Source organism: Erythrolamprus reginae, chromosome 7, assembly GCF_031021105.1.
Source record: "Erythrolamprus reginae isolate rEryReg1 chromosome 7, rEryReg1.hap1, whole genome shotgun sequence".
Lineage (NCBI taxonomy): Eukaryota > Metazoa > Chordata > Lepidosauria > Squamata > Dipsadidae > Erythrolamprus > Erythrolamprus reginae.
The window spans coordinates 67,019,228-67,044,100 of record NC_091956.1 but is presented as its reverse complement, the minus strand read 5'-3'; the positions used below and the strand labels follow the sequence as shown (position 1 = coordinate 67,044,100).

Genomic DNA, 24,873 nt, shown 5'->3' with positions numbered 1-24,873 from the left:
CAATATCACAAGCCATCCCTTAACACTTTTAACCCCTAAACTGCAATTTCTCATTCCCTTAGCAACCATTTAGATTATTACTTGCCATGTTTATTTATTAAAGTTTATTTAAAAAAATGTTTATTAAAGGCGGACGAAAGTTTGGCGATGACGTATGACATCATTGGTCGGGGAAAACTGTGGTATAGGGAAAAAAATTGCAAAGTATTTTTTAATTAATATTACTGAAAAACTGTGGTATAGACTTTTCGCGAAGTTCGAAGCCGCGAAAATCGAGGGACCACTGTAATTCATTTAGGAGTCATTCAATAGAAAAGGGCTTCTTAATTTCAATAGCCATATCAATATATGAAGTTTAGATGTGCCAATTAATTTATAGCAAAAAACCTAATTTACTGCCTCAGAGAATGAAATTGTGTTTCTGTTTCAAAGAGTTAGATGGCAGTGTAGCAAAAGAAGTGAACTGTGGCCTTATGTGTTGCACAGTGATAGCAAAAAAATCTAACTTTTGAGTTAAAAATGGCTATGGATTGAATACCTTATTGCTGGAATCATTAAACCAGATATTTCATATAGTGTTTCTTTGCTCTATGTGAACTCTTGTCACTGCAAGCATCAACTAACAAGTAACACTTGCTGGTGTTACATGCTAATGGATTGCAGTTCCCTAAGGGGCCAATTGTACTGGGGGGGATGACAGAAAAATCTCTTATTCTGCTAGAGGCTTCTAGGATAATGGAGAGTGCAAAGCTTTCAGCAAGGTAATGAACAGTACATGCTAGTTATTATTATTATTACTATTATAGTTTGTCACATAGGCAGACAGATGTTCAGACTGGAGTTAGCATTTTTATCCACCTATCAAGTCTTTCCAAAGGCTTGGGACAGGTAGATACTTGATGTTCAATTATGTTAAAGGTATAGTCTCAAGTTTATTAGCTGTTTAGAATAAAGCTGCCTCTTGCAATTGACTGGTGTTGTTTTTGTCAATGCCAGTGGTGCTCCAGTTGTTTTATTTATTTGTTTGTTTGATTTGATTTGATTCGATTTGTATGCCGCCCCTCTCCGTAGACTCGGGGCGGCTCACAGCAATAATAAAAACAATGTACAACAAATCTAATATTTAAAAATATCTAAAAACTCCTTATTTAAAAGCAAGACATACACACAAACATACCATGCATAAACTATATAGGCCTGGGGGAGATGTCTCAATTCCCCCAGGCCTGACGGCAGAGGTGGGTTTTAAGAAGTTTGCGAAAAGCAAAGAGGTGGGGGCAATCCTAATCTCTGGTGGGAGCTGGTTCCAGAGTGTCAGGGCCAACACAGAGAAGGCTCTTCCCCGGGTCCTGCCAGATGACATTGTTTAGTTGGTGGGACCCGGAGAAGGCCAACTCTGTGGGACCTAACTGGTCGCTGGGATAAGCACCCAAGATGCTTATTGCTATTCCTTTATATTGCCACAGGTTTTCCATTTCTATTGGAGGTCTCAAAGATGCTTTTACAAGAGGCAACTGGACTTTGTGGTTTTTCTTTGAAGACATTTCGCTTCTCATCCAAGAAGCTTCTTCAGCTCTGATTAGATGATGGGGAAGGGAAAAAAATCATACTCATTTGCATCTTTTAGAGAGTTGTTGAAGCCACTGAGGTTTATCTGTGTCTTGTGGTTCACATGAGTAGTACAAATGGCTGTGAAGCCCAATGTCTACAATGAGTGTAAATTTGAAGGTCTTTGTCCTCCAGCTCTTTCTTTTCTATTCTGCCATCTCCAAGTACTGTCACATCCACTACCCAGACTTTTTTTTGGTTAAATCTGAGGTGTTATGTGCCATATTTGTGTCCGTTTAAATTCTAAAGTCCCAGAGCACTTTAGCTTATTTATTGTCTGTATTTGATGGTCCCAACAGTTCTTGCTTTCAGGCAAATGGTATTTCTTCCATTGTTGCTGTTATGGTTGGCTCTGGGCCAGCTCCTCCTCCAAGGACTGTGGGGGTTGATGTGGGAGAATATTCACATTATCAGAGGCCGGTTTTACTGCCAACAGCTTCCGACGGCGAAGCGTCTGTGTCAGGGGAAGATTCTAGAGAAGTAGAATCAACGGAGGAGGTAATTACAGGCAGCCCATTAGCTAATTCCCCCATTAGTGAACCACCACCACCATCATCATTATCATCCTTAGGTTCATAGATGTTCACAGATGCAGGTTGATTTCAAGGAAAGAACAACTGCGCAAGTATTATAGGAAATAAGGGAGAACACATGTGGCTGGGGCAATTAGGCTAATGGGGCTGCTGATAAATTGCCACCATTGTTGCCTCTTGGCGTGGGAGTTTATTAGTTTCGAGAGAAAGAGAATTGTGGTTACAAAGACTTTTGTGAACGGATTCAGGAATTACAAGGACATTGTGGAACAATTCACAGTTAAGTTTAAGTGTGAGGACTCTTGAAGGGGGGTGGCTGTGACGTCTTCACAGCTGCTTTATATCTGCTTTGTTTTTGTTTTACGTTTTTCACAGCATTCAAGGCTTGTTGTGTGTGGGAGAGCACTTTGGCTGATTAAAAGTGCGTTTTTGGACAGTATTTTCTTTTTCATAAACCAACTTTGTTTACTTTACAAACGTGTGTGTTTGAATTTCTCCTTTGGACTTAATTGGGGGCTTGTAATGTGAAGCCCGGCATAACAGTTGCTACTTTGTTGTGCTGTTGTTTGAAGTCAGTCTATGGAATCTTTTTGCAGCAGCTAATCAGGTGATCCACTATTTCTTCAGCATCTTTGAGAGGCAGCACTTGCTATTTGCCATTGTCTTCTCAGTTCTGGCTCTTATGCATTTTTTCTTGTGCAACCAGAATTGGCACCTCTGTCTCTTTCTAATTTTTTTCTGTTCTTAGTCTTTGTCAACATGGCTGACATTGACTGGAATATTCCCAGGGCCCTTACATGAAAAAGTAAGAATATAGTAGAGGCCCTTACAGTAGCAGCTCTGGCACAGCTGGTTAAGACACCGACTAGAGGGGAGAATATTTTAGATTTAGTTTTTATGAATGGGAATCAGTTTTCAGAGGTTAAGGTGGTAGGATAGGATAGGATAGGTCTTTTATATAGGCCAGTTCGGTTTTTCCAGTTTTCCTGCCAATACGGGCCACTCTATAGATTAGTAGCAGACATAGAGTTGCACATGCAGCTCTGCATGAGTGGCAGGTGGGCACGCATGCCCTTGTGAGATTTGGCTTCTGCACATGCGCAGGAAGTCAGATTTCACATGAGGATGCTCTTGTGCATGAGATTCTGCCAATTTTTTGCATTTTTTGCTTCTGCGCATGCGTGGAAGCAAAGAAATAGCCGAAAATCAGCAAAATCTCACACACCTGAGTGTCTTTGCATGCACAGAAGCTGAATCTCATGCTGACAGGTTCCCATCTTCTCACGCCATTCACCAGGAGCGCACTAGTAGCGTTGGTGATGGGGAACCCTTGCCTGGTTCAGTGCATTGTCTTTACTAACCATCAGATGTTTTTCCAATGCCCTTTTTACTTTGCAAATCTTTGATATACTTGCAACATTCTCTGCCTACCTATTTTCCTCTGAAAGTAGAGTGTGTCAATATAACTACGTAGATAAAGGCATAATTCATTGTCATTATTTTTCTGGTTTTCCTATCCAGCACTTTTAGTTCTGCTTTCTATTCTAGTAGTGTATCTAATGACGTGAATTGCCCAAGTGTTAATTGCATAATATTTCTTCCACTGAGTTTGAACTTTTAGATTCTCTTTACTCTTTTAATGGTACATTCAGTTCTAATCCTTTCCCTTGACTTCAGTGTGCTTGATGTTGTCAGCTTAAAGGATACCTATCAATCGGTAGCGATCTTCTTCATTCAGATTCTCAATGTTATTTTCAAAGGGCATTTTGAGTCATACAGTTTTTCACTATTTTTTCCTGTTTGATAGTGACCCATTTGTCCAATGACAGTGTATAGTAGCAACCTATTTTTATCATTATTATTTGTATTGTCCTCAAAGGGAATGCAACTTAGCATAAGATGACAATATTTCACCTCCCAGATTCATTCATGCTTTCTGGTTGGATTATATATTTACATTTGGTTTTATAAAAGAGTACATTAATTTATAAACAAGATATACCTTGGATTTTAAAAAATACTGTCAATGCAGAGCACAGGGCCTGTGATGATGAAACTAAAAGGAGAGCCTTATTAAACTTTAAGTGGCTATTGCTATCAAATGATCAGTAGACATGTGTCTTGAAGATGGACAAATTTAGTGATAGCATATGGACAGAAAAAGTATTCAGCTCTGAAAGCTAAAGCCTCATTTGACTTCAAATGTATTTGGGCTCTATTTATCTGCAGTACTACTTTGGAATAAGAGTATATGTGACCAGCTTGATGCCTGTTAATATTTGGGTTATGTTAGCCCAGTGGTTCTCAACCTGGGGGTCGCTACCCCTTTGGGGGTGTGGTTGAATGACTGTTTCACAGGAGTCGCCTAAGAGCATGAAAAAAGATAAATTTCCGATGGTGTCAGAAACTTAAGCTTCTATTCTGGTGCCTTGGAACATATTTCTAGAATACGACCAGTGGGAATGTCCCTCTGACATTCCTGCCAATCAGCTTAAAGCTCTGTTGGGAGAATTGGTGTTAGACTTATGTTTGGGGGTCACCACAACATGAGGAACTGTATTAAGGGATCGCGGCATTAGAAAGGTTGAGAACCACTGATTACACCTTTTAAAGTGGAAATGGTGCCACTCATTTCAAAAGCCTTAGTAAATTTACTGGATGAGAGTGATGATAAATAGCAATCCCAAAGGTGCTTTTTCAAGAGTCAATTGGAGTTTCTGATATTTCTTTGAAAATGTTTTACTTCTCATCCAAGAAGCTTCTTCAGCTGAGGAAGATTGCTGAAGAAGTTTCTTGGATTAGAAGTGAAACATCTTCAGAGAAAAAACAAACTCTAGTTGCCTCTTTAAAAATGCACCTTTGGGACAATCATGATGATGGCTGAGAATCTCCATAGATAAAAGTAAAATGTTATTAAGTACTAAACTGGAAAGCGGATACATATCCAGGAAAAAGGTGATTCTTGAATCTGGATTCTCTTGAATAGGGGGCTAATTTTTAACTAATGGAGTAAAAATATATTTTATAGCCATTTTTCTTTTGTTTTTTTCAAGTGAAATATTTCAACATATTGTATTGGATTTGTTGTGAGATCTCCAAAGAGTATTTTACAGGCAAGTGAATATTTACTACTCACTCAAGAAGCCTACGTGCTAAGCTGAAAATGATTGAATAATATTATGGTTGTTCTAATCTCTGAAAAACAGGGCTAGGGTTAAGTTACCTATTTATCAGCCTTTCCATTCTCAGTACTCACCATATCTACCCAAGCTCCCTAGGGCAGGGTCCTCTAATCTTGGCAACTTTAAGACTTGTGGACTTCAACTCACAAAATTCATCAGCCAGCAAACCTTTGCTGGCTGAGAAATTCTGGGAGTTGAAGTCCACAAGTGTTAAAGTTGCCAATGTTGGAGACCCCTGATCTAGGATATGAAAGCTTTTGTATGTATCAAACTCTTCAGTTATTTATCCTTATTCATCTACTGCTGGATCTAGCTAGAATTTTATTATAGCAAGTTGGAGGAAGAAGGGAAAAATTACCAGTTAGGACAAGTAAGGAGGTATAACATTTGCTTTTCCTGCTCTCTCTCAATCAGATTGTAATTTAACAATTCTAAAGGTGTAATTATGCCATTATTAAAGGCTAGCTCTTGTGGTGTGAATTGTAATAATTATGTTTTAATTACAGGATTTGGTAGGGTGACTACAGCCAGGTGTGTGTGAAATATAAAACCCAAAATTTGCTAAGAAGCAAGACAACACTGACTGTGAATTTGTTGAATTGCAAGATCAGGCTAAAGAAAAGTTCTAATGGTTGATTGATATCAACTTGTTTTTAAAATGTCATTGTCACCCTTCTGAGCCATTAAAATGGGGGCATGTTATGCCTGAAAAAGTTTATTTAAATGTATCATTTAGCCTTCTTTCAAAGATTTCATATATTTATTTATTTATTTATTATTTGGATTTGTATGCCGCCCCTCTCCGAAGACTCGGAAATTAATTTATTCATTTCAAAAATAAGAGGCTAGGATTCCATTTGTTTGGAAACATTTCCAGTTACATTCCCTTTTGTCTCTTAAGATAATAATGTCTTGTAATATCTACCTGTGAAATACTGATGTTCACAAAAAAACTTGTCAAATTGTAATTCCTTATTTGAATAAGTTATATTCAGATCAGTAGTGGGATTCTTTTTTTTTTTTACTATTGGTTTTGTGTGCGTGGCTCGGTGGGTGGGTGTGGCAGAGTAAGGATACAGTAAAATCTCCATTCCTATCCCACTCAGGGGAAGGTTACTGCAAAATCCCCATTTCCTCCTGATCAGCTGGTACTGGGGAAGCAGAAGTTAAATATCTCTGAACCATAGTTCCCTCTAAGCTGAGCAGTGAGCAATCGCTCACTTAAAAATCATCATCAACTCAGAGTTTTCCAAACCTGCCCAGAAGCCGAGAGGGAAAGAGTGAGAGGGAAGGAGAGAGAGAGGAAGAGAGGAAGAGAGAGAAACAGATAGAAAAAAGAGAGGAAGGAAAAGAGAAAGAAAAAGAATGGGAGTAAGGAAGAGAGAAAGAAAATCAAAATCTAGTTTGAAACTAGCTCAACTATTTAAGTGGCATTTTGATATTGATAGAGTTGCCCTATTATGAGCTCACTGTTATAGACACACAGTACAGTATTTTATTTTGAAATTCTCTGAGGCAAAACAGGGTGGGTTTTTTATTTGTTTGTTTGTTTGTTTTTATTCATTCATTCATTCATTCATTCATTCATTCATTCATTCATTCATTCAGTTATTTATTTAATATTTCTGTGCTGCCCAGTCCCAAAGGGACTGCCGCTCAGACACTATACTTTTCTGCCCACCCCCCAAAAAATTAGAGAGAACACTGCTCTGAACTACTCAAAATTTCCACTACCGGTCTTTCAGAAGTGGTCAGAACCTGCTGATTCCCATCTCTGCTTCAGATCTCTGGTGACAATGTATCTTGAATTTTCCAGATTTCCATCTATCACTGCTTTGCCTAAGGAAAAACCCATGGTCCACTTTGATCTCAACATACAGGATGGGCAATATCAATGCAATAAGAAAATTCCTCCCAGGCGCATATCAGCATATCACAAACAAAGTTGATCATAAACAAACAACTAAATGTTGCCTGAAGAATGACACATAATCCCTGTGGCAGCCATTTAAAACTTAGATAACGCCTCTTTCAAATGGTCACTGACTCATTACATGATGATGCTTGAGAACGGAAGCAACGCGTCATTAAATTGGTTCATTCTTTTTGAATAACCCTGTATATGTTAAGTTACAATTTGATGACAATTCTCCAGAATGGCTCAGAATATAGTGTATCCCACTGGCTCAAACAAATTTTATGCAATTGTAAATTAGAAAGTGGTGAAGATAATTCCAATTGTCAACATTTCTGTTTGAATAATAAATGCCTTGGCTGTAAATCTTGCTTACAATGTTGGCCTAAAATAGTTATCTTTTTTAGTGTAAACAACGGAGGTATCATGATTCAGACTTTGCAAACAGCGATGGGGCATCACTTGCCTACTGTTTGCAATCTACCTAGTTAGGAATTATTTATAACACAAGAGATAAGTTACTCTGACCTGAAGTACAATATTGTAAGCAATCAGTTTCATGTAACAAGATTTATCTTTTGTATAAAATCAGTAGTGACAATGAAAGTGATATGAATCATATATATTTCCTAAACAAATTGATTTAATTTTATGTGCAGATGGATAATGCCCAATTTCTTTCTGTTTTTCAGAAATGTGCCACTCGCCATTTGCTCATCAATGGTTATTGTCACACTTGGCTACGTCTTAACTAATGTGGCCTATTTTACAACTCTCAGCCCTGAGGATATCTTAACCTCCAAGGCAGTGGCAGTGGTAAGTTGTGGTAAAAATACATATCGGAAATTAGGAAGCATTATAATATATTGCATATAAGTCCAATTAATAAATAATAATAAATAAATATTGAAAATAAATCCTTTGACTATAAAGGAAGAACTGAATTTAGGATCTATATTTTAATATTAAAGAATATATACATTAGTAATGTTTTTGTTTGTTTGTTTTTGTTAGACTTTTTCTGAACGTCTACTGGGAAATTTTTCCTTAGCTGTTCCTGTTTTTGTTGCACTTTCTTGCTTTGGATCTATGAATGGTGGTATATTTGCAGTTTCAAGGTAAGTTATTCTTTTGTTAATGAAAGATAAAGTAAAAGTGAATGGAACATAGAAATATTCTGTATATGTGTGTACACACATGCATACTTACCAGATTTATTTTTTCATATGTAAGTATCACTGACCATCTTAAAACTGAATAAATACATAGAGAATATTATACTTTTCTTTGGTATTTAGTCAACACTGAACACAGTCTAATATATATGTCTTATATATAAATGTATAATAATGCACAAAATCTATTTTAAATAGATTCCATTATTATTGTTGTTGTTCTTATTGCCTGGTACAATTTCACTGATACTTGTATAAATTATCTGCAAAAGTAAAATAAAGCAGCACTCAACTATTCCTGTTTTGGAAAGCTGACAAAGATGTTGGTTCAAAATAGGTTTTAAAAGTTTTCCCCCCATAAGCTTCTAATTTTGTTTTCTAAAATTCTTTAATTCAGCTTCTGATGCTTGCCTTGCATAGAAACTAATAGTACTATTGAGGATAACTTTGGATGTATTCTGCATCTCTGGTGAACTGCTTCAATTAATCTTGGTAATGAGCATCTTTAAAAGCTGTCCAAATTTATTTTCCCATCAGGATGTTCTACGTTGCATCCCGTGAGGGTCACCTTCCAGAAATTCTCTCCATGATTCATGTTCGCAAGCACACTCCTCTACCAGCTGTCATTGTTTTGGTAAATCATATAAACAAATGGCTCTTTATCAACACTGTATAACATGGTCCTGCTCGAAAGCATTCAAATGTAACTTAAACACTACTTGAAATGTGGTTATTTATTTCTGTTTCACTCTGTTTGGAGGGGTGGAAAATAAATAATGAGATGATGTATTCAAGAACTTTCTGCTAGTTGCCCTTAACTCTCACAGGCTAGCACTTAAATCAGACTGCAGTATTTTATTTGAAGGTTGAATGAGAGATTAGTTAAACTCTCAGAGGAATGACTCTTCCTAGATAGGAGGAAGACCAGTGAAATTCGAAAGGCAGGCTATATGCTAATGTGCTGCTTTTGAAGATCTGAAGTTACATTCTAAACAATCTGAAGAAAAATGTAAACAGCAGTGATAAATAAACAGTATTATCCCGCCTTTCATGGTGCTAATTCTAGGTAATTTATATACATATGTAGATAACTGCCTTTTTTATATATGACCAATCTGCAGTGCTGAAATGAGATGGCGCATTGGCTAAAGGGCCACAATTTTATTGATGGCCATTTAAATGTATTACAGAACTTGCAATTGGATAAAGTGGAGGGATACATACTGCTTTCTCACTGTCATAACTATCAAATCCATTGAACAATACAAAAGTCCTGTCAAGCTGCATAGCCTTAACCTTTCACTAATACACTTTCACTAATTAAATAGTTCAATTTAATAAGCACTTACATGTATATAAGTTAATCAGGTTGCAGCACAAACATCTTTCATGACTGTATAACGAGAGAGTGAATTGACTGAATAGGGTCAGATGCTCTTATATCCATTGTATGACATCTTATTGTAGAAACAATATAATATTATAAAATTAATTATTCATTGCCAGTCAGTGGAGAGAGATCGGAAATGGACATGGGTATAAACTCACATCCAAATGTATGTTGCAGTGATTAGGACAGTAAACAGGGGTGGGCTGCTGCTCAGACAGGGGGGACGGACACAGTGGGGTAGCGAAAATGGAGCTCTACCCCAGAGCACCCAATTTGCACTGAAAGATATTAAAGAAAATGCAGGGCGTCCTGCATAAGCCACGCCCACAGTATGGTGGTAAAATTTTGGTAGCCCTTCACTGAAAGTAAATATTTCTGTCCTTTACATCATTAGTCTGTGCCTCATCAGTCATTTTAGTATGATTTACTCTCTATTAGAAAGTGACAAATAAGAACCATCTACAGGCCACTGAATAATTTGGCAACTTTGTAAAATTTAATTTGACAAATTTACTGAGGTTTGGATTCCATATGGGCAGCATATGAGACATGACAAAGATAGAATTTTGCAATCTTATCTGGCATCAATTTCATTTTTCATGAATTCGGAGGAGTAGCCTTGGGTCCTGAATAGTATGAGCTGCATTCACACTCAACCAGTCTCCTTTGGGATGATTTGATCAAGTTCAGTAAATTCAATTCAATTCAATTTATTAGATTTGTATGCCGCCCCTCTCCGAAGACTCGGGGCGGCTCACAACAGTAATAAAAACAGTATAACAATGGAACAAATCTAATAATAAAATATATAAAAACCTCAACAATTAAAAGCCATATAGCACATGCACATCAAACATGAAATATAGTAAGCCTGGGGGAGATGTCTTAGTTCCCCCATGCCTGGCGATATAGGTGGGTCTTAAGTAATTTGCGAAAGACAAGGAGGGTGGGGGCCATTCTAATCTCCGGGGAAAATTGATTCCAGAGGGCCGGGGCCGCCACAGAGAAGGCTCTTCTCTTGGGAAAGCCATTTCTAGATCCAGTCATTCTGGATGCCAATTGTCTAGTGTACAATATTCTTCTGTGGCAAAGATTTTGGAGAAAATGATAGAACTCCAACTCCAAATGTCTCAAAGAACTGTTGTTTTTTTTGAGTAAAGGGGGAAGAAAATTCAATATGGTTTGTGGTGTATCCTATACAATGTAATAAGCAACAACTTGTGAACCAATGAAGCTTTCTTATTTTTAAATTATTTTTCAGTACCCTATCACTATGATCATGCTCTTCACCAGTGATCTCTACAGCCTCTTGAACTTCCTCAGTTTTGCAAGATGGCTTTTCATAGGATTGGCAGTTGCCGGGATGATCTATCTCAGATATAAGCGTCCTGATATGCTTCGTCCTTTCAAGGTAACCATGGTTACATGACTGTTTTCCATAAACAGATTTGATTCAAACCAACAATTTTGATTCAAACCTATATTTAAAAAGAGATCGCCTAATTAAAATATCCTCTTTTCTGGTTGTTCGTACATTCATATGAATTTATCTGTTCTCTGAAAATATCTCCTGAAATCTTGCTTATAAAGAGCCCCAAAAATATGGTATTATTTCACCAGTCCAACAACAGGTTATTTTTTTAAAATCTTCAACAGTGTCCAATACAACTATGGTAGTAATTCAGTTTGGAAGCCAAACAGGTTTGATGGCAAATGTAGCCACATCTTTTCAACATCAAACTGAGGAATTCATGAGGAATTGTTTAAAAATATTAACAGTTCTTCAGACATTATGTCATACGTCAGTTGCCTGAATTTGTTCTGCTTCTTTTAGGGATTAGGTATCACAGCTAGACGTTAAATGATTTCAGTGTTGGTTAAAGAACACAGTTCGCAGTCCTTCCAATCAAATGACATATTTTTCTCAATATTACTTGCTACAGTAATACCATAATCATTGTTTTATATTGCTTCATGACAGAGGAATTGTTTCCCACTTAATTTTATTTCAGTTTTATTTTCATTAGTTTACTGTGATTTTATTTTTAACAGTGTAGTGGTTACAGCATCAGACCAGAAGCTAAGAGAATATAAGTCCTGCCACAGGCATGAAAGCTGGGCCAACTTTGGGCCAATCACATTCTGTCAATCCAACTCACCTTACAGGGTGGTTGTTGTGAGTAAAATAAGAGGAGGAAGTAGTATTATGTATTTTTGTAGCCTTGAGTTATTATAAAAGAAATAAAGGAAGGATTTAAAAAAAATCTAAAATAAAATATCAAAAAATTGCTTCTTTTCCAATAAGGAACACTATAAGACGGAGTGGCTGTGGGATTTGTCTCCCAAGGACAATCCCACCAGTCCGTCCATCACCCTGGGGAGGGAATTATTGACCCCCTCGGAGAGGGTCCGCAACTTGGGCATCCTCCTCGATCCACAGCTCACATTAGAGAACCATCTTTCAGCTGTGGCAAGAGGGGCATTTGCCCAGGTTCGCCTGGTGCACCAGTTGCGGCCCTATCTGGACCGGGACTCACTGCTCACAGTCACTCATGCCCTCATCACCTCGAGGTTCGACTACTGTAATGCTCTCTACATGGGGCTACCTTTGAAAAGTGTTCGGAAACTTCAGATCGTGCAGAATGCAGCTGCGAGAGCAGTCATGGGGTTACCTAGGTATGCCCATGTTTCACCAACACTCCGCAGTCTGCATTGGTTGCCGATCAATTTCTGGTCACAATTCAAAGTGTTGGTTATGACCTTTAAAGCCCTTCATGGCATCGGACCAGAATATCTCCGAGACCGCGTTCTGCTGCACGAATCCCAGGCGACCGATTAGGTCCCACAGAGTGGGCCTTCTCCGGGTCCTGTCAACTAAACAATGTTGGTTGGCGGGCCCCAGGGGAAAAGCCTTCTCTGTGGTGGCTCCGACTCTCTGGAACCAGCTCCCCCCAGAGATTAGAACTGCCCCTACCCTCCTCGCCTTTCGCAAACTCCTTAAAACCCACCTTTGTCGTCAGGCATGGGGGAACTGAGATATCTCCCCCGGGCCTATACAATTTATGTATGGTATGCTTGTGTGTATGTCTGTTTAATCATGGTTTTTTAAAAATATTTTAAATAGTAAATTATTAGATTTGTTATAAACTGTTTTTATTGTGTTGTGAGCCACCCCGAGTCTACGGAAAGGAGCGGCATACAAATCTAATAAATAAAATAAATAAATAAAATAAATAAATTTCATTCATGAAAACTGTTTAATTACATATTGTGAGTTTTCCTATATTTTAAAATAGATTCCAAGTGTTTTTTTAAATTTTAAAATATATTTTTTAAATTTCTATGAATAAAGAAGTATAGAATACTATAGGTACACCATGCTATCAGAACTTGTTATTCATTTCTAAAATGCCATTTAACCTGGCAGTCTTTTGCCTGATTATTTATTGATTTGGGGGGGGAGAGCTGGGAAGTTAATCGATATATAGTGAAGAGTTTTAAATCATAGACCATACCCTGAAAATCTTGTTACATTGTAAGACTGACTCAAATAGACAATTCTAAAATATTATATTCTGATTGTCATTGCTTGTCTATTATCATTTAAAATGATGGTAGACTAGTAAAGCAAATACAGTGGTACCTCATGATACGAACTTAATTGGTTCCAGGAGGAGGTTTGTAAGGTGAAAAGTTTGTAAGACAAAACAATGTTTCCCATAGGAATCAATGTAAAAGCAAATAATGCGTGCAAATCCTTCCGGAAAATCCCAAACTTTAGAAGGGAGGCGAACAGAGGGCAGGGAGGAGCAGCTAAGGGGGGCAGGTGGAAGAAGCAAGGCTAGGCTAAAGGGTGAGTGGGAAGGAAGAAAGGCAAGGGGGACGCCCCTCCCTTTTCTATCTTCAAAAGACACTCTTTCAGTGCCTGTGGCTGTTCTCTGCAAAATCTTTCCTCCTCCAAGACGCCCCTCCCTTTTCTTTCTTCAAAAAAGGGGGAAAAAAGAAACCCCTTCAGCCCAGCAGCAGCGGCTTGGGTTCGTAAGGTGAAAATAGTTCAGAAGAAGAGGCAAAAAAATCTTAAACACCAGGTTCGTATCTTGAAAAGTTCGTTAGAAGAGGCGTTCGTAAGATGACGTACCACTGTACAAGGCTCTCAAGGTACAGTCTGCAAAGATTTGTGAGAACATCTTCTTGGCCTTACTGTATGAGACTAAGTATTTTGTTTTTCCCAGTATAGATGCCTTTTTGGTGTTTGTGAGCAAGGCACAGACCCAATCTGTCTTCCACTGTTGTTTCTACCATACCTTTGAACTTGTGGCTTCAGGTGTTGAGATAACACAGAGTCTCAAAACTGATAGCCATTGACAGAACTGGTCTTCGTAAATGGCTTTTATTTTTTTATTTATTTAAATAATTTCTAAGGCTGTTCACACCTATATGACTGTGAGTGACTCATTCATTCAAAACAACATTAAAAGAGAATTGCACATGAAAAAATAAACTAAGATATACAATACAGAAACTGTTACAATTACATGGCAATGAGTGGTGCCACACATTGCCCTGTGTGAACACCTTGGTCTGAAATGCCCTCCGCATGGCACTGGACCAGATTATCTCAGGGACCGCGTTCTGCTGCATGAATCCCAGCGAACAGTTAGGTCCCACAGAGTGGGCCTTCTCCGGCTCCCGTCAACTAAACAATGTCATTTGGCGGGGCCCAGGGGAAGAGCCTTCTCTGTGGTGGCCCCGGCCCTCTGGAACCAACTCCTCCCGGAGATTAGAATTGCCCCCACCCTCCTCGCCTTTCGTAAGCTCCTTAAAACCCACCTCTGCCGTCAGGCATGGGGGAACTGAGATATTCTTTCCCCCCTAGGCCTTTACAATTTATGCATGGTATGTTTGCTTGTATGTATGTTTGGTTTTACAATAAGGGTTTTTTAGTTGTTTTAATATTGGATTTACATGCTGTTTTTTATTACTGTTGTTAGCCGCCCCGAGTCTATGGAGAGGGGCGGCATACAAATCCAATAAATAAATCCAATAAATAAATACATAAATAAATACATAAAAGACAGCAAGGTTAAAGGCAAATGCTGTTCCAAAAGGCAGATGTATCTACAAAGAATACTTTAAATCATATGAGATGACATTGCTTTAATCAATGGTATCCAGAACATGCCAAGTCAGCCAGGTCTTAAATAGACAATGGAAAAGAAAAGATCTTGCAAATACCCAGATCCTATATCATGGAAGGCTTTATAAATGACTACCAGTATCTTGAGTTGTACTCGGAAGGTGATGTGGCTGGTCCACGTCCAGTTCAGCTGGTTATGGATTTTGAGGACCAGGAGACAAATGCATATTGGTATCCTAAGCCAGTGTTCTTGTCACCTGGGTCTGAGAGTGAGAGTGATGTGGAGTCTGAGGATCAACTAGAAGCTGTAGCACTACTAGTTATGGTCTTAACTGAGTTAGAGGAGGAAGATGAATTAGAGAACGATCCCATGTTAGATGCCAGAGTGAGGAGAACTATGTGCAGACAAGTGTATCTGAAAAGAATGGGGTCTTGGCGTTAGTAGCTCTAGGGAACATTTGGCCACACATTGTCACTATATAAGGGACAGACTGGGGATAAGTGGACTGGTGAACATCATTTGAAAAATCATGGCTGTGTGTGAGCTCCAGAATTCCGGGAGAACTTTATGCTTTCAGATTGTCCTGACTCATGTCTGAAAAGACTCTGGAGAAACTATAAGTTCACTTGATTGACAGAATCACTTCAAAGGAATTTCCCCTAATGAGTTTGGCTTCCAGCCCAGGATTTGTTCTTATCTCAGAGACAATTAAGCTGGGAATACTTCCAGTATGGACTAAATTTGAGTTGAAACTATTAACCCTTGTTTTCCTAACATTATAATAGCAGTGTTCTTTTATATATAACCCTATGACTGTATGTGTGGCTTTTATTCCGATCGGTGACCCATCCAGACAGAACAATTGATAGCATAGCTTGGAAAGTATTTGCTTACATAGTCATACAATTTACTGGTATTAAAGGCCTCCTTCTTATTTTTAACCACATCAATCACTTTATTCCACTGACAAAATGGATAATGGTGTAGAACTTGCTATTAATTAAACCACCACTGGGATGCATGTTGAATAAAAATGCATGTAGTTTCTTTTACTAGCCAATTGCATTTCCATAGCTCTTCTTCTTCCCACTCAAGCAAGGAACAGGGCTTATTTGCTGAAGGTATGGGGGTAGGAGAGCAAGACTCTGCAAGACTTACTTGCAGAGTCCATTATTTGAAATAAGTCTTATTTTTGGTTGTCTGCATTTGGGGTAGTTACTCCTAACTGTAATTCCAAATTATGTCTCCTTTTTTCTTTTCTTTTCAAGACCCTTTTGTTTTTGCTACCCGCCTTTGTTTCTGCATCCTTGGTTGGTTATAAAACAAAAGAAAAAAAATTAAAACATACTTCCACAGTATTGACTTTTTCTTTTTCCGGAACTCATAATTTAAAACCTAAATCCTATATAATCCTAAATCTAAAAACCTAAAATTACTGCTGCTAATCAAAAAAATGAATTTAACTAATTTATAGCTATTATTAAATCAAAATAAACTATTTTACAGCCATTATAAGTAGCTGTTACAGGAGGATAAGGAGCTCACTAAAATGGTTGTCACATGGCAGCCATCATCCCATAATTCTCCTGCATTTGCATAAGTCCTGAATATCCACATTTTTCAAAGTTGTAGTGTGTCACTATATTTTAATTTAATTTAATTTTTTAAAATTTATTGGATTTGTATGCCGCCTCTCTCCGCAGACTCGGGCGGCTAACAACAATGATAAAAAACAACATGTACCAATCCAATTTAATAAAACAACTAAAAACCCTTATTATAAAAACCAAACATACACACAAACTTACCATACATAACTTGCAATGGCCTAGGGGAAGGAATATCCTAACTCCCCATGCCTGGCGACAAAGGTGGGTCTTGAGTAATTTGCAAAAGACAAGGAGGGTGGGGGCCATTCTAATCTCTGGGGGGAGTTGATTCCAGAGGGCCGGGACCGCCACAGAGAAGGATCTTCCCCTGGGGCCCGCCAAACCACATTGTTTGGTCGACAGGACCCGGAGAAGGCCAACTCTATGGGACCTTATTGACCGCTGGGATTCGTGCGGTAGAAGGCAGTTCCGGATGTATTCTGGCCCAATGCCATGTAGGGCTTTAAAGGTCATTACCAACACTTTGAATTGTGACTGGAAACCGATCGGCAGCCAGTGCAGGCCGCAGAGCGTTGCAGAAACATGGGCGAATCTAGGAAGCCCCACGATGGCTCTTGCGGCCGCATTCTGCACGATCTGAAGTTTCCAAACACTTTTCAAAGGTAGCCCCCTGTAGAGAGCGTTGCAGTAATCGGACCTCGAGGTGATACTACTGATATTTAATAGGTAAACTTAAATTATAATAGTATTTTTTTGGAATGTTTTCCAGGTACCACTATTTATTCCTGCTCTGTTTTCCTTCACCTGTCTCTTCATGGTTGCACTGTCACTTTATGCTGATCCGGTTAATACTGGCATTGGTTTTGCAATTACAATGACAGGAGTCCCTGCCTACTACCTCTTTATTGTATGGGACAAGAAGCCCACATGCCTTAGGCGATTTTTAGGTGAGTGAATTTTGAGCTAAACCGATTTATTTTGTATTTTTATTTATATATTTATTTATAAAATTTATAAGACAGCCGTCTTACCTCAAGGTAACTCTTATTTTCATATTGTTTTTATAGAACAAGAATAAGTTTACAACGGAGAATTTAATTTTTTCATACGTTACTATTCTCATGTCACGTCATTTTTAATCTGATGTACTAGATAAATTGTTGCACAAGTTTAATTAGAGAGTAGCGTTTTACTAATAGAACTCATTACACTATTAATTTATTAATTTATTAATTAAATTTATATGCCGCCCCTCTCCGGAGACTCGGGGCGGCTCACAACAGTAATAGAAAAAAACAATGTAGAATACAAATCTAATAATTAAAACTAAAAATAATTTATAATTTGTAACACAACTGCATTCTCCTTTCTAATCCTCCTTCAATTAAAAAAAATTAAAGTCGTTCTCTAGTTTGTCTATCCTATGATCAACTATCTTCATATGTTTCTATCAAATGAAATATGAATGCTGGCTGGTAATTCCTAAAATTTGTTGAGAAAGGAGACAATTCATTTGGTAGGTGTATGTTGCTGTAGGCATGCAATGAAATATTTTCTCCTGTACTTTCCCAAATATGGTGTTTTCTTCCAAATATATTAGAGATTATAATATGACAAAAAGGCTTTACAGAAGTTTATATAAATTGCACCTATTATTTTGCTCTGGTCAAGTTTTGCTTTTTTGAAAGTAGGCTGTTAGTTTCTAGGTGGAGTGCATGGATTGATTTATGATTGATTCCATGACTTTGCATGTGATGCAGCCTAGGGAGATTGCTCTATAATTTTCTACTAGATTGTGATCTCCTTTTTAAAAGATGGGGATGACTGTGGCTAGTGACCATTTGGTAGGATTTTTCAAAGATTATGATTAGTGGTTCAGCTATGGCTGTGGAAAGCTTTTTTAGGAAGTATGCATATAGTCCATTAGGTCTGATTGACAAAAAAGGTTTTAGGCTGTGCAATGCTTTTTCAGTGTTGTCTTCAGTGAAGTCTATTTGTGTTAAATCATTGTGAGTATTTGTGGTACCTCTAGGTTTTTTGTGCATGAGCTGTTGCTGTTTATAAAGACTGAGCCAAAGAATGTGTTGAAGGGGTTAGCTTTGACTGTTTCATTGTAGCATTCTTTTAGTGGTGGGAGGGGTCTCAACTCCTTGAGTTTGTTATTTATGAAGTTGTAGAAAGCACAGTTGGATTTTGTGCGCAGAAGGTTTAGCTCCTGTTTGCTGTGATAGTTGGAGCATTCCAGTTTTATTTGGTGTCATATATTTTGTAGAGGTTTGTTTTTTTGTAGAGGTCTGCTTTGTTTTTTTGCCAGAGGGATTTTTTAAAAATAGTAGCTTCCTTATTGATATGGGTAGTTTGTTTTTCTTGGTTATGGAGATTATTAGTGGTACATGTAGTCTGATAGTTCTTTTGACTTCAAGCAATAAGATGTTATTGAGGTCATCAGCAGCATTACAGCCAGAGAATAGAGTTTGCCAGTCAAGAGTTAAAGGTTAAAGTTTTGGTGGTTTGGGGACGAAACTACAGTCAGGAAAGTGTATTCCAGGCTTGAAGGTCTCTATCTTTATAATAGAAATTCCTGTGAAACATCTCAGCTTCTAGCATTTCAATTAATTTTAGGAAACATTTTCAGCTGAAACCATTAGGAATCTTTTATACCACAAAGCTAATTTTGGCCTGGGGCAGAATGTCAGAGTTATAATGGGTAAGAATACATAATCCATATCATTCCTTCCAATGTACTGCAGTCATAATGAAAACCCCAGTACCTGTGATTCTTCTAAAAAGAAATCCCTTAATGTAGGTGCAATTAATTTTAATTAGATATGCTTTAACACACACAGTTGTTGCTTCTGCAGAAAGAAAAATCTACAATCTGTATAATGGTGTTTTTACATGTGTGTGAGAGAGAGAGAGAGAGGGGGAGAAAGAAAGAAAGAAAGAAAGAAAGAAAGAAAGAAAGAAAGAAAGAAAGAAAGAGGGTGGTATACAGTCCAACAGGCTATTTTTCAAGAATGTGAAATGGAATATTTACCATTTATCCAAAAAATGGTAATTAAAATATGGTTACTAAGTAATATCAATGTATAAATTTATTATATATAAATATATAATGTATAAAGTTGCATCTTTTAAATATTTTCAATAGCTACAATGAATAAATCACTGTATGATAGTCAAAATATCTTTGTACCTTTATTTATCTACTTACTGTATATGTCTTCACAAGCATTGTTTTCTTCAAAGAATTAATATAAACTTAAGAAATATAAAACAAAACTTGTGTGTTGGGAATCACTGTTATTAATCTAACCTTATGTCTATAGGATTCTGAAGTTATTTCTTTCTGCCTCAGAAGAGTCTTTGTATTTTATTCTTTTATCAGGTAGTTACAGTTTCACAAGCTGTTGAATTGTAGTTTCATAAATCAGTATGGCCACTGGATGCCAGTGTTGAACCATTACATTTAAGTAAAAAGCATAATACTTTTGAGATTTCTGCTCTTGATAACAATGCAGTGATTTTGTTTTGAGCGCTGTGACTATTATTTTTTCCTGACAGGAGAAAATATAAATACCATAAATGAAACACCCAGACTCTGAAAACCCAGTATAAAATTTGGTATACAAAATAGTTTATAATTAGAATGCTAGGCTTCCATCCCATGAACATCATCTTTACCAATCTAACTGTAATTATTTTGTTAAGGAAACAACAATATTTATTTATTGTCCCCATAGATATCAGTAATCCTATGCAAAGGAACCATAGACCAATCATCGGTGGTTTTGATCTTATGTTACTTAAATATGGATAGTCATCAATTTTTTCTGTATGCTAACTTAATTTGATCAAAAAGGTTTCCTGATTTTCTAAAAAGAGTTCTCAGGAATAAGTAAATGGTTTTAGATAAGGAAGAGAGAATATAAACTATTTTAGTGGGACATTCACAGATGCAAAATTGCAATATAAATCGATTTAGTTCAACTTTAAAATCAATGCTTTTCAAGGGTGCCAAATGCACATGATGGAAGCAAAATATATTGAAACATCTTGCCATGCTTTAATGGTTTTTCACATTGGATTTTTAGTGTATGTATATAAAAATCTGATTTTAGAGAACAGAAGGCAGCTATTAGGAAGATAGAATCGGAAGGGTGGCATAGAAATCTTATAAATAAATAAATAAACAAATAAACAAACAAACAAACAAACAAACGAATGAATAAGTAAATAACTAAGTAAGTAAGTAAGTAAGTAAGTAAGTAAGTAAGTAAGTAAGTAAGTAAGTAAGTTCTGCATTAAATTCCACTAACAGCTTTTATTTTATTTTTATTTATTTGTTTAAATTACAAAAAGATATTGACAAAATTGAACGGGTCCAAAGACGGGCTACAAGAATGGTGGAAGGTCTTAAGCATAAAACGTATCAGGAAAGACTTAATGAACTCAATCTGTATAGTCTGGAGGACAGAAGGAAAAGGGGGGACATGATCGAAACATTTAAATATATTAAAGGGTTAAATAAGGTCCAGGAGGGAAGTGTTTTTAATAGGAAAGTGAACACAAGAACAAGGGACACAATCTGAAGTTAGTTGGGGGAAAGATCAAAAGCAACGTGAGAAAATATTATTTTACTGAAAGAGTAGTAGATCCTTGGAACAAACTTCCAGCAGACGTGGTAGATAAATCCACAGTAACTGAATTTAAACATGCCTGGGATAAACATATATCCATCCTAAGATAAAATACAGAAAATAGTACAAGGGCAGACTAGATGGACCATGAGGTCTTTTTCTGCCGTCAGACTTCTATGTTTCTATGTTTCTACATTTACATCTTACTTTTCCTGTAAGGAACTCCACATAGTATGTAGGGCCAATGCTGTTTTTTTATTCTAAGAACAATCCTATGTGGTAGTTTAGAATTAGAGAAGGCAACTCTTCTGAAGACACTATACAGGAAATAAATCTAACATGAATTATAATTGCAATATATCTAATGTATTGTTGAAAGCAAGAATTTGCCAGATTATTATTTTTAGATTTGTTTTTGTATTACTTAATAAAGGCTATCTTCTTAAAAAGTTTAATAAGATTCAGATTCTAAAAAATGAATCATTGGATACATTTTGTGAAATATATACTTTGGATTTGAATCAAATTGTCAGTTGTTTGATTTGAATATTGTCTCTGTTAGCTCTTTCTCTGCCTATTGTCCTATTCCAAATGTTCTAAGTAAAAAAACCTGTTTGAACTTACATCTGAGTAAACATGAACAGACTCTCATATATTGTTCTTTCACAGACAACATGACATCAACATTGCAAATAATCTTAGAAGTTATTCCAACAGAAGATAATCCAAATTTGTGATCTTCAGCTAGAAGAATCTGCATTGTTAGACAAACATCCAAATTCTTCACTGAGTAAATGAACTTTTTTTTTTATTTTTTTTACCAAAATGGCTTTAAAAAAAGTTTTACTGGAAAATTTGGATAAGTTATATTTGGGAACCACTTTTAACCTGATACTTGATGCAAACTTTAAATGGAATTGTTATTGATGTATGTGTATACATACATAAAAAAATTATCTGATACTATATCAGCAGTTTTGTAGGCCACTGTTTTAAAACTGTTGTTTTTTTAGTGTTTATCTTCTAGTTTGCAAATGGAGTTGATATGGTATTTTATATATTTTAAATGTATAAGATGTCCAATTTTTCATACTGATATTTACTAAGAACATTTGTTTTAAAAATGTTCATCATCGCTGGAAATATTAGAATGGATTATATTTGAATTCTCCATGCTGATCTGATGTAAGACAACAATAAAATTGTATTCATACAAAATTATTCCATTTGGGTTTTTTTTTAAAGCAACACTTTATGGTTCAATGGGGACACTACTGCATTAAAGACAACTCTATTTTCCCTACTCAGTTGTGATTAAGACTACGAAATTGTTCTGACATCCAAAGAATATACCAAATGATAGACAGGAACATTCTTTGTCAATACTTACATAACAAACATAATGAGTCTTCGGAGAGGGGCGGCATACAAGTCTAATAAATTATTATTATTATTATTATTGTTGTTGTTGTTATTAACTAAATGACTACAGCTGCTCTAAAATCAGTAGTTGTGAAAACCTTTGAAAAGCTAGTGCTGTCCCACTTGAAAACCATCACAGATACATTGTTAGACCCCCTGCAATTTGCATATTGAGCAAAAGATCAACAGATGATGATGTTAATATGACTCTGCACTACATCCTACAACATTTAGAATCTCTAAAGACCTACGCAACGGTCCTCTTTGTAGATTTCAATTCAGAATTCAATACCATCATTCCAGACGCTCTTCTAACTAAGTTAAACCAGCTAGCAGTACCTGAACACACTTATAAGTGGATCATAAGCTTCCCAGGAAACAGGAAGCAGCAGGTAAAGCTAAGCAGAATCACGTCAGATACTTGTACAATTGGCACAGCACCCACCCACCCCCACCCTCCCGGGCTGTATGCTTTCTCCACTTTTCTCTTCATACCAATGACTACATATCTAACGATCCATCTGCTAAACTACTGAAGTTCACAGATGACACACTTGAAACATAGAAACATAGAAACATAGAAGACTGACGGCAGAAAAAGACCTCTTGGTCCATCTAGTCTGCCCTTTTACTATTTCCTGTATTTTATCTTAGGATGGATATATGTTTATCCCAGGCATGTTTAAATTCAGTTACTGTGGATTTCCCAACCACGTCTGCTGGAAGTTTGTTCCAAGGATCTACTACTCTTTCAGTAAAATAAAATGGCCAATAAAATTCTCTTCTCTTCTCATAGAAATAGCATTTAAGCTTATATACTTCTCCCTAGTGCTTTACAGCACTCTCCGGTTTGCAACATTTTGCTTTCATCAATCTGGGTCTTCATTGTACTGAACTTGGAAGGATGGAAGGTGGAACCAACTTAAGCCCCATCAGGATTTAACTCCAGACTGTGGGCAGCATTTGCCTCCAATATTGCACTTTAACCATTGTGCACTAGAGCAGTGTTTCCCAACCTTTTTTGAGCCGCGGCACATTATTCACACTTACAAAATCCTGGGGAACACTGAGCGGGGGGGCGAGTGGGGGGGGCGAGTGGGGGGAGGGGCTAAAAATGTTTGGACAAAAAAACCCTCTCTTCCTCCCTTTCGCCCTATTTCTCCCCTATCTCTTTCTTTCCCTCTGTCTCCATCCCTCTTTCTTCCTTCCTTCCTTCCTCTCTTTTTTGCTTTCTCTCGCCCTCCTTCCCTCCTTCTTTCTCGCTTTCTCTCTCTTGCATTCTTTCTCTCTCTCTTTCTGTCTCTCTTGCTATCTCTTTTATTATTTCTTTTTCTCTCTCTTGCTTTCTCTCTCCCTTGCTTTCTCTCTCTCGCTTTCCTTCTCTCTTCCTCTTTCTCTCTTGCTTTCTCTCTAACCCTCCTTTTTCTCTCTCTCTCTTTCTCTCTCGTGCACCACGCCGGCAACATAGAGAGAAAGAGAGAGCGGAGAGAGAGTGGAGGGTAGCTTGCCGGTCCGTGGCCCCCTGGATCAGCGGCCCCGCATGGCCCCAGCGCAAACTCCGCCGTTGCCTTCGCCTCCGCCTAAGAGGCAGCAGCCACATCCAACCCTTTGCCCTCCCAGGTGTCTATGGCGCTCAGCGCCCGGCCACGCACCGCCTCCGCCTCCCGGTACCCCGCCCGACTTCTACCTGCAGGAATGGGTGGTGGGGCGCCACGAAGGGCGGCACTTGGAGGCCACCACGGCACCATTATCATCACGGTGCAAAGCCACGCAGTCCTGGATCGCTCGCTTCTCCGGCCAGCAAGCCGGCTGCCTGGCAAAACGGCACGCTTTTTAAACGCGCGCTTTTCAAAGGCGGCGCTTTCCCGGGCAGCAGACTTTGCTGGCCGGAGAAGGGAGCAATTCAGGACTGCGTGGCTTTGTGCCACTTCAAAAATTTCTGCGGGGGGGGGGTTTCCTAATGACTGTGCGGGCGCACGCCTACGCAGCTTAGAAACAACAGTGGCTGGCGCCCTCCCACCAAGCCCCAAAAGTTCACTTCCCGTCACCGCCAGGGAAGTTCCAGCCAGGCCGGGCTCGCGGCACACCTGACCATGTCCCACGGCACACTAGTGTGCCATGGCACACTGGTTGGGAAACACTGCACTAGAGCTCCTTATAGCTCAGTGATGGTGAACCTTTTAGGGACTGAGTGCCCAAATTGCAACCCAAAACCCATTTATTTATCACCAAGTGCCAACGTGGCAATTGAACCTGAATA

At 37.9% G+C, this 24,873-nt stretch overlaps 1 protein-coding gene across 1 annotated transcript in view; it reads left to right on the top strand.

Moving 5' to 3' along the window:
• Window positions 1-22,409, top strand: part of SLC7A11 (solute carrier family 7 member 11) — a 76,731-nt gene extending 54,322 nt beyond the window's left edge. The window contains exons 7-12 of the mRNA XM_070756636.1: window positions 7,931-8,054; window positions 8,253-8,356; window positions 8,951-9,047; window positions 11,065-11,214; window positions 17,321-17,498; window positions 21,861-22,409. Coding sequence (XP_070612737.1) covers window positions 7,931-8,054; window positions 8,253-8,356; window positions 8,951-9,047; window positions 11,065-11,214; window positions 17,321-17,498; window positions 21,861-21,928 — 721 coding nt within the window. The 3' untranslated portion in view covers window positions 21,929-22,409. The remainder of the gene's footprint in view (window positions 1-7,930; window positions 8,055-8,252; window positions 8,357-8,950; window positions 9,048-11,064; window positions 11,215-17,320; window positions 17,499-21,860) is intronic.
• The last annotated feature ends 2,464 nt before the right edge of the window (window positions 22,410-24,873 follow it).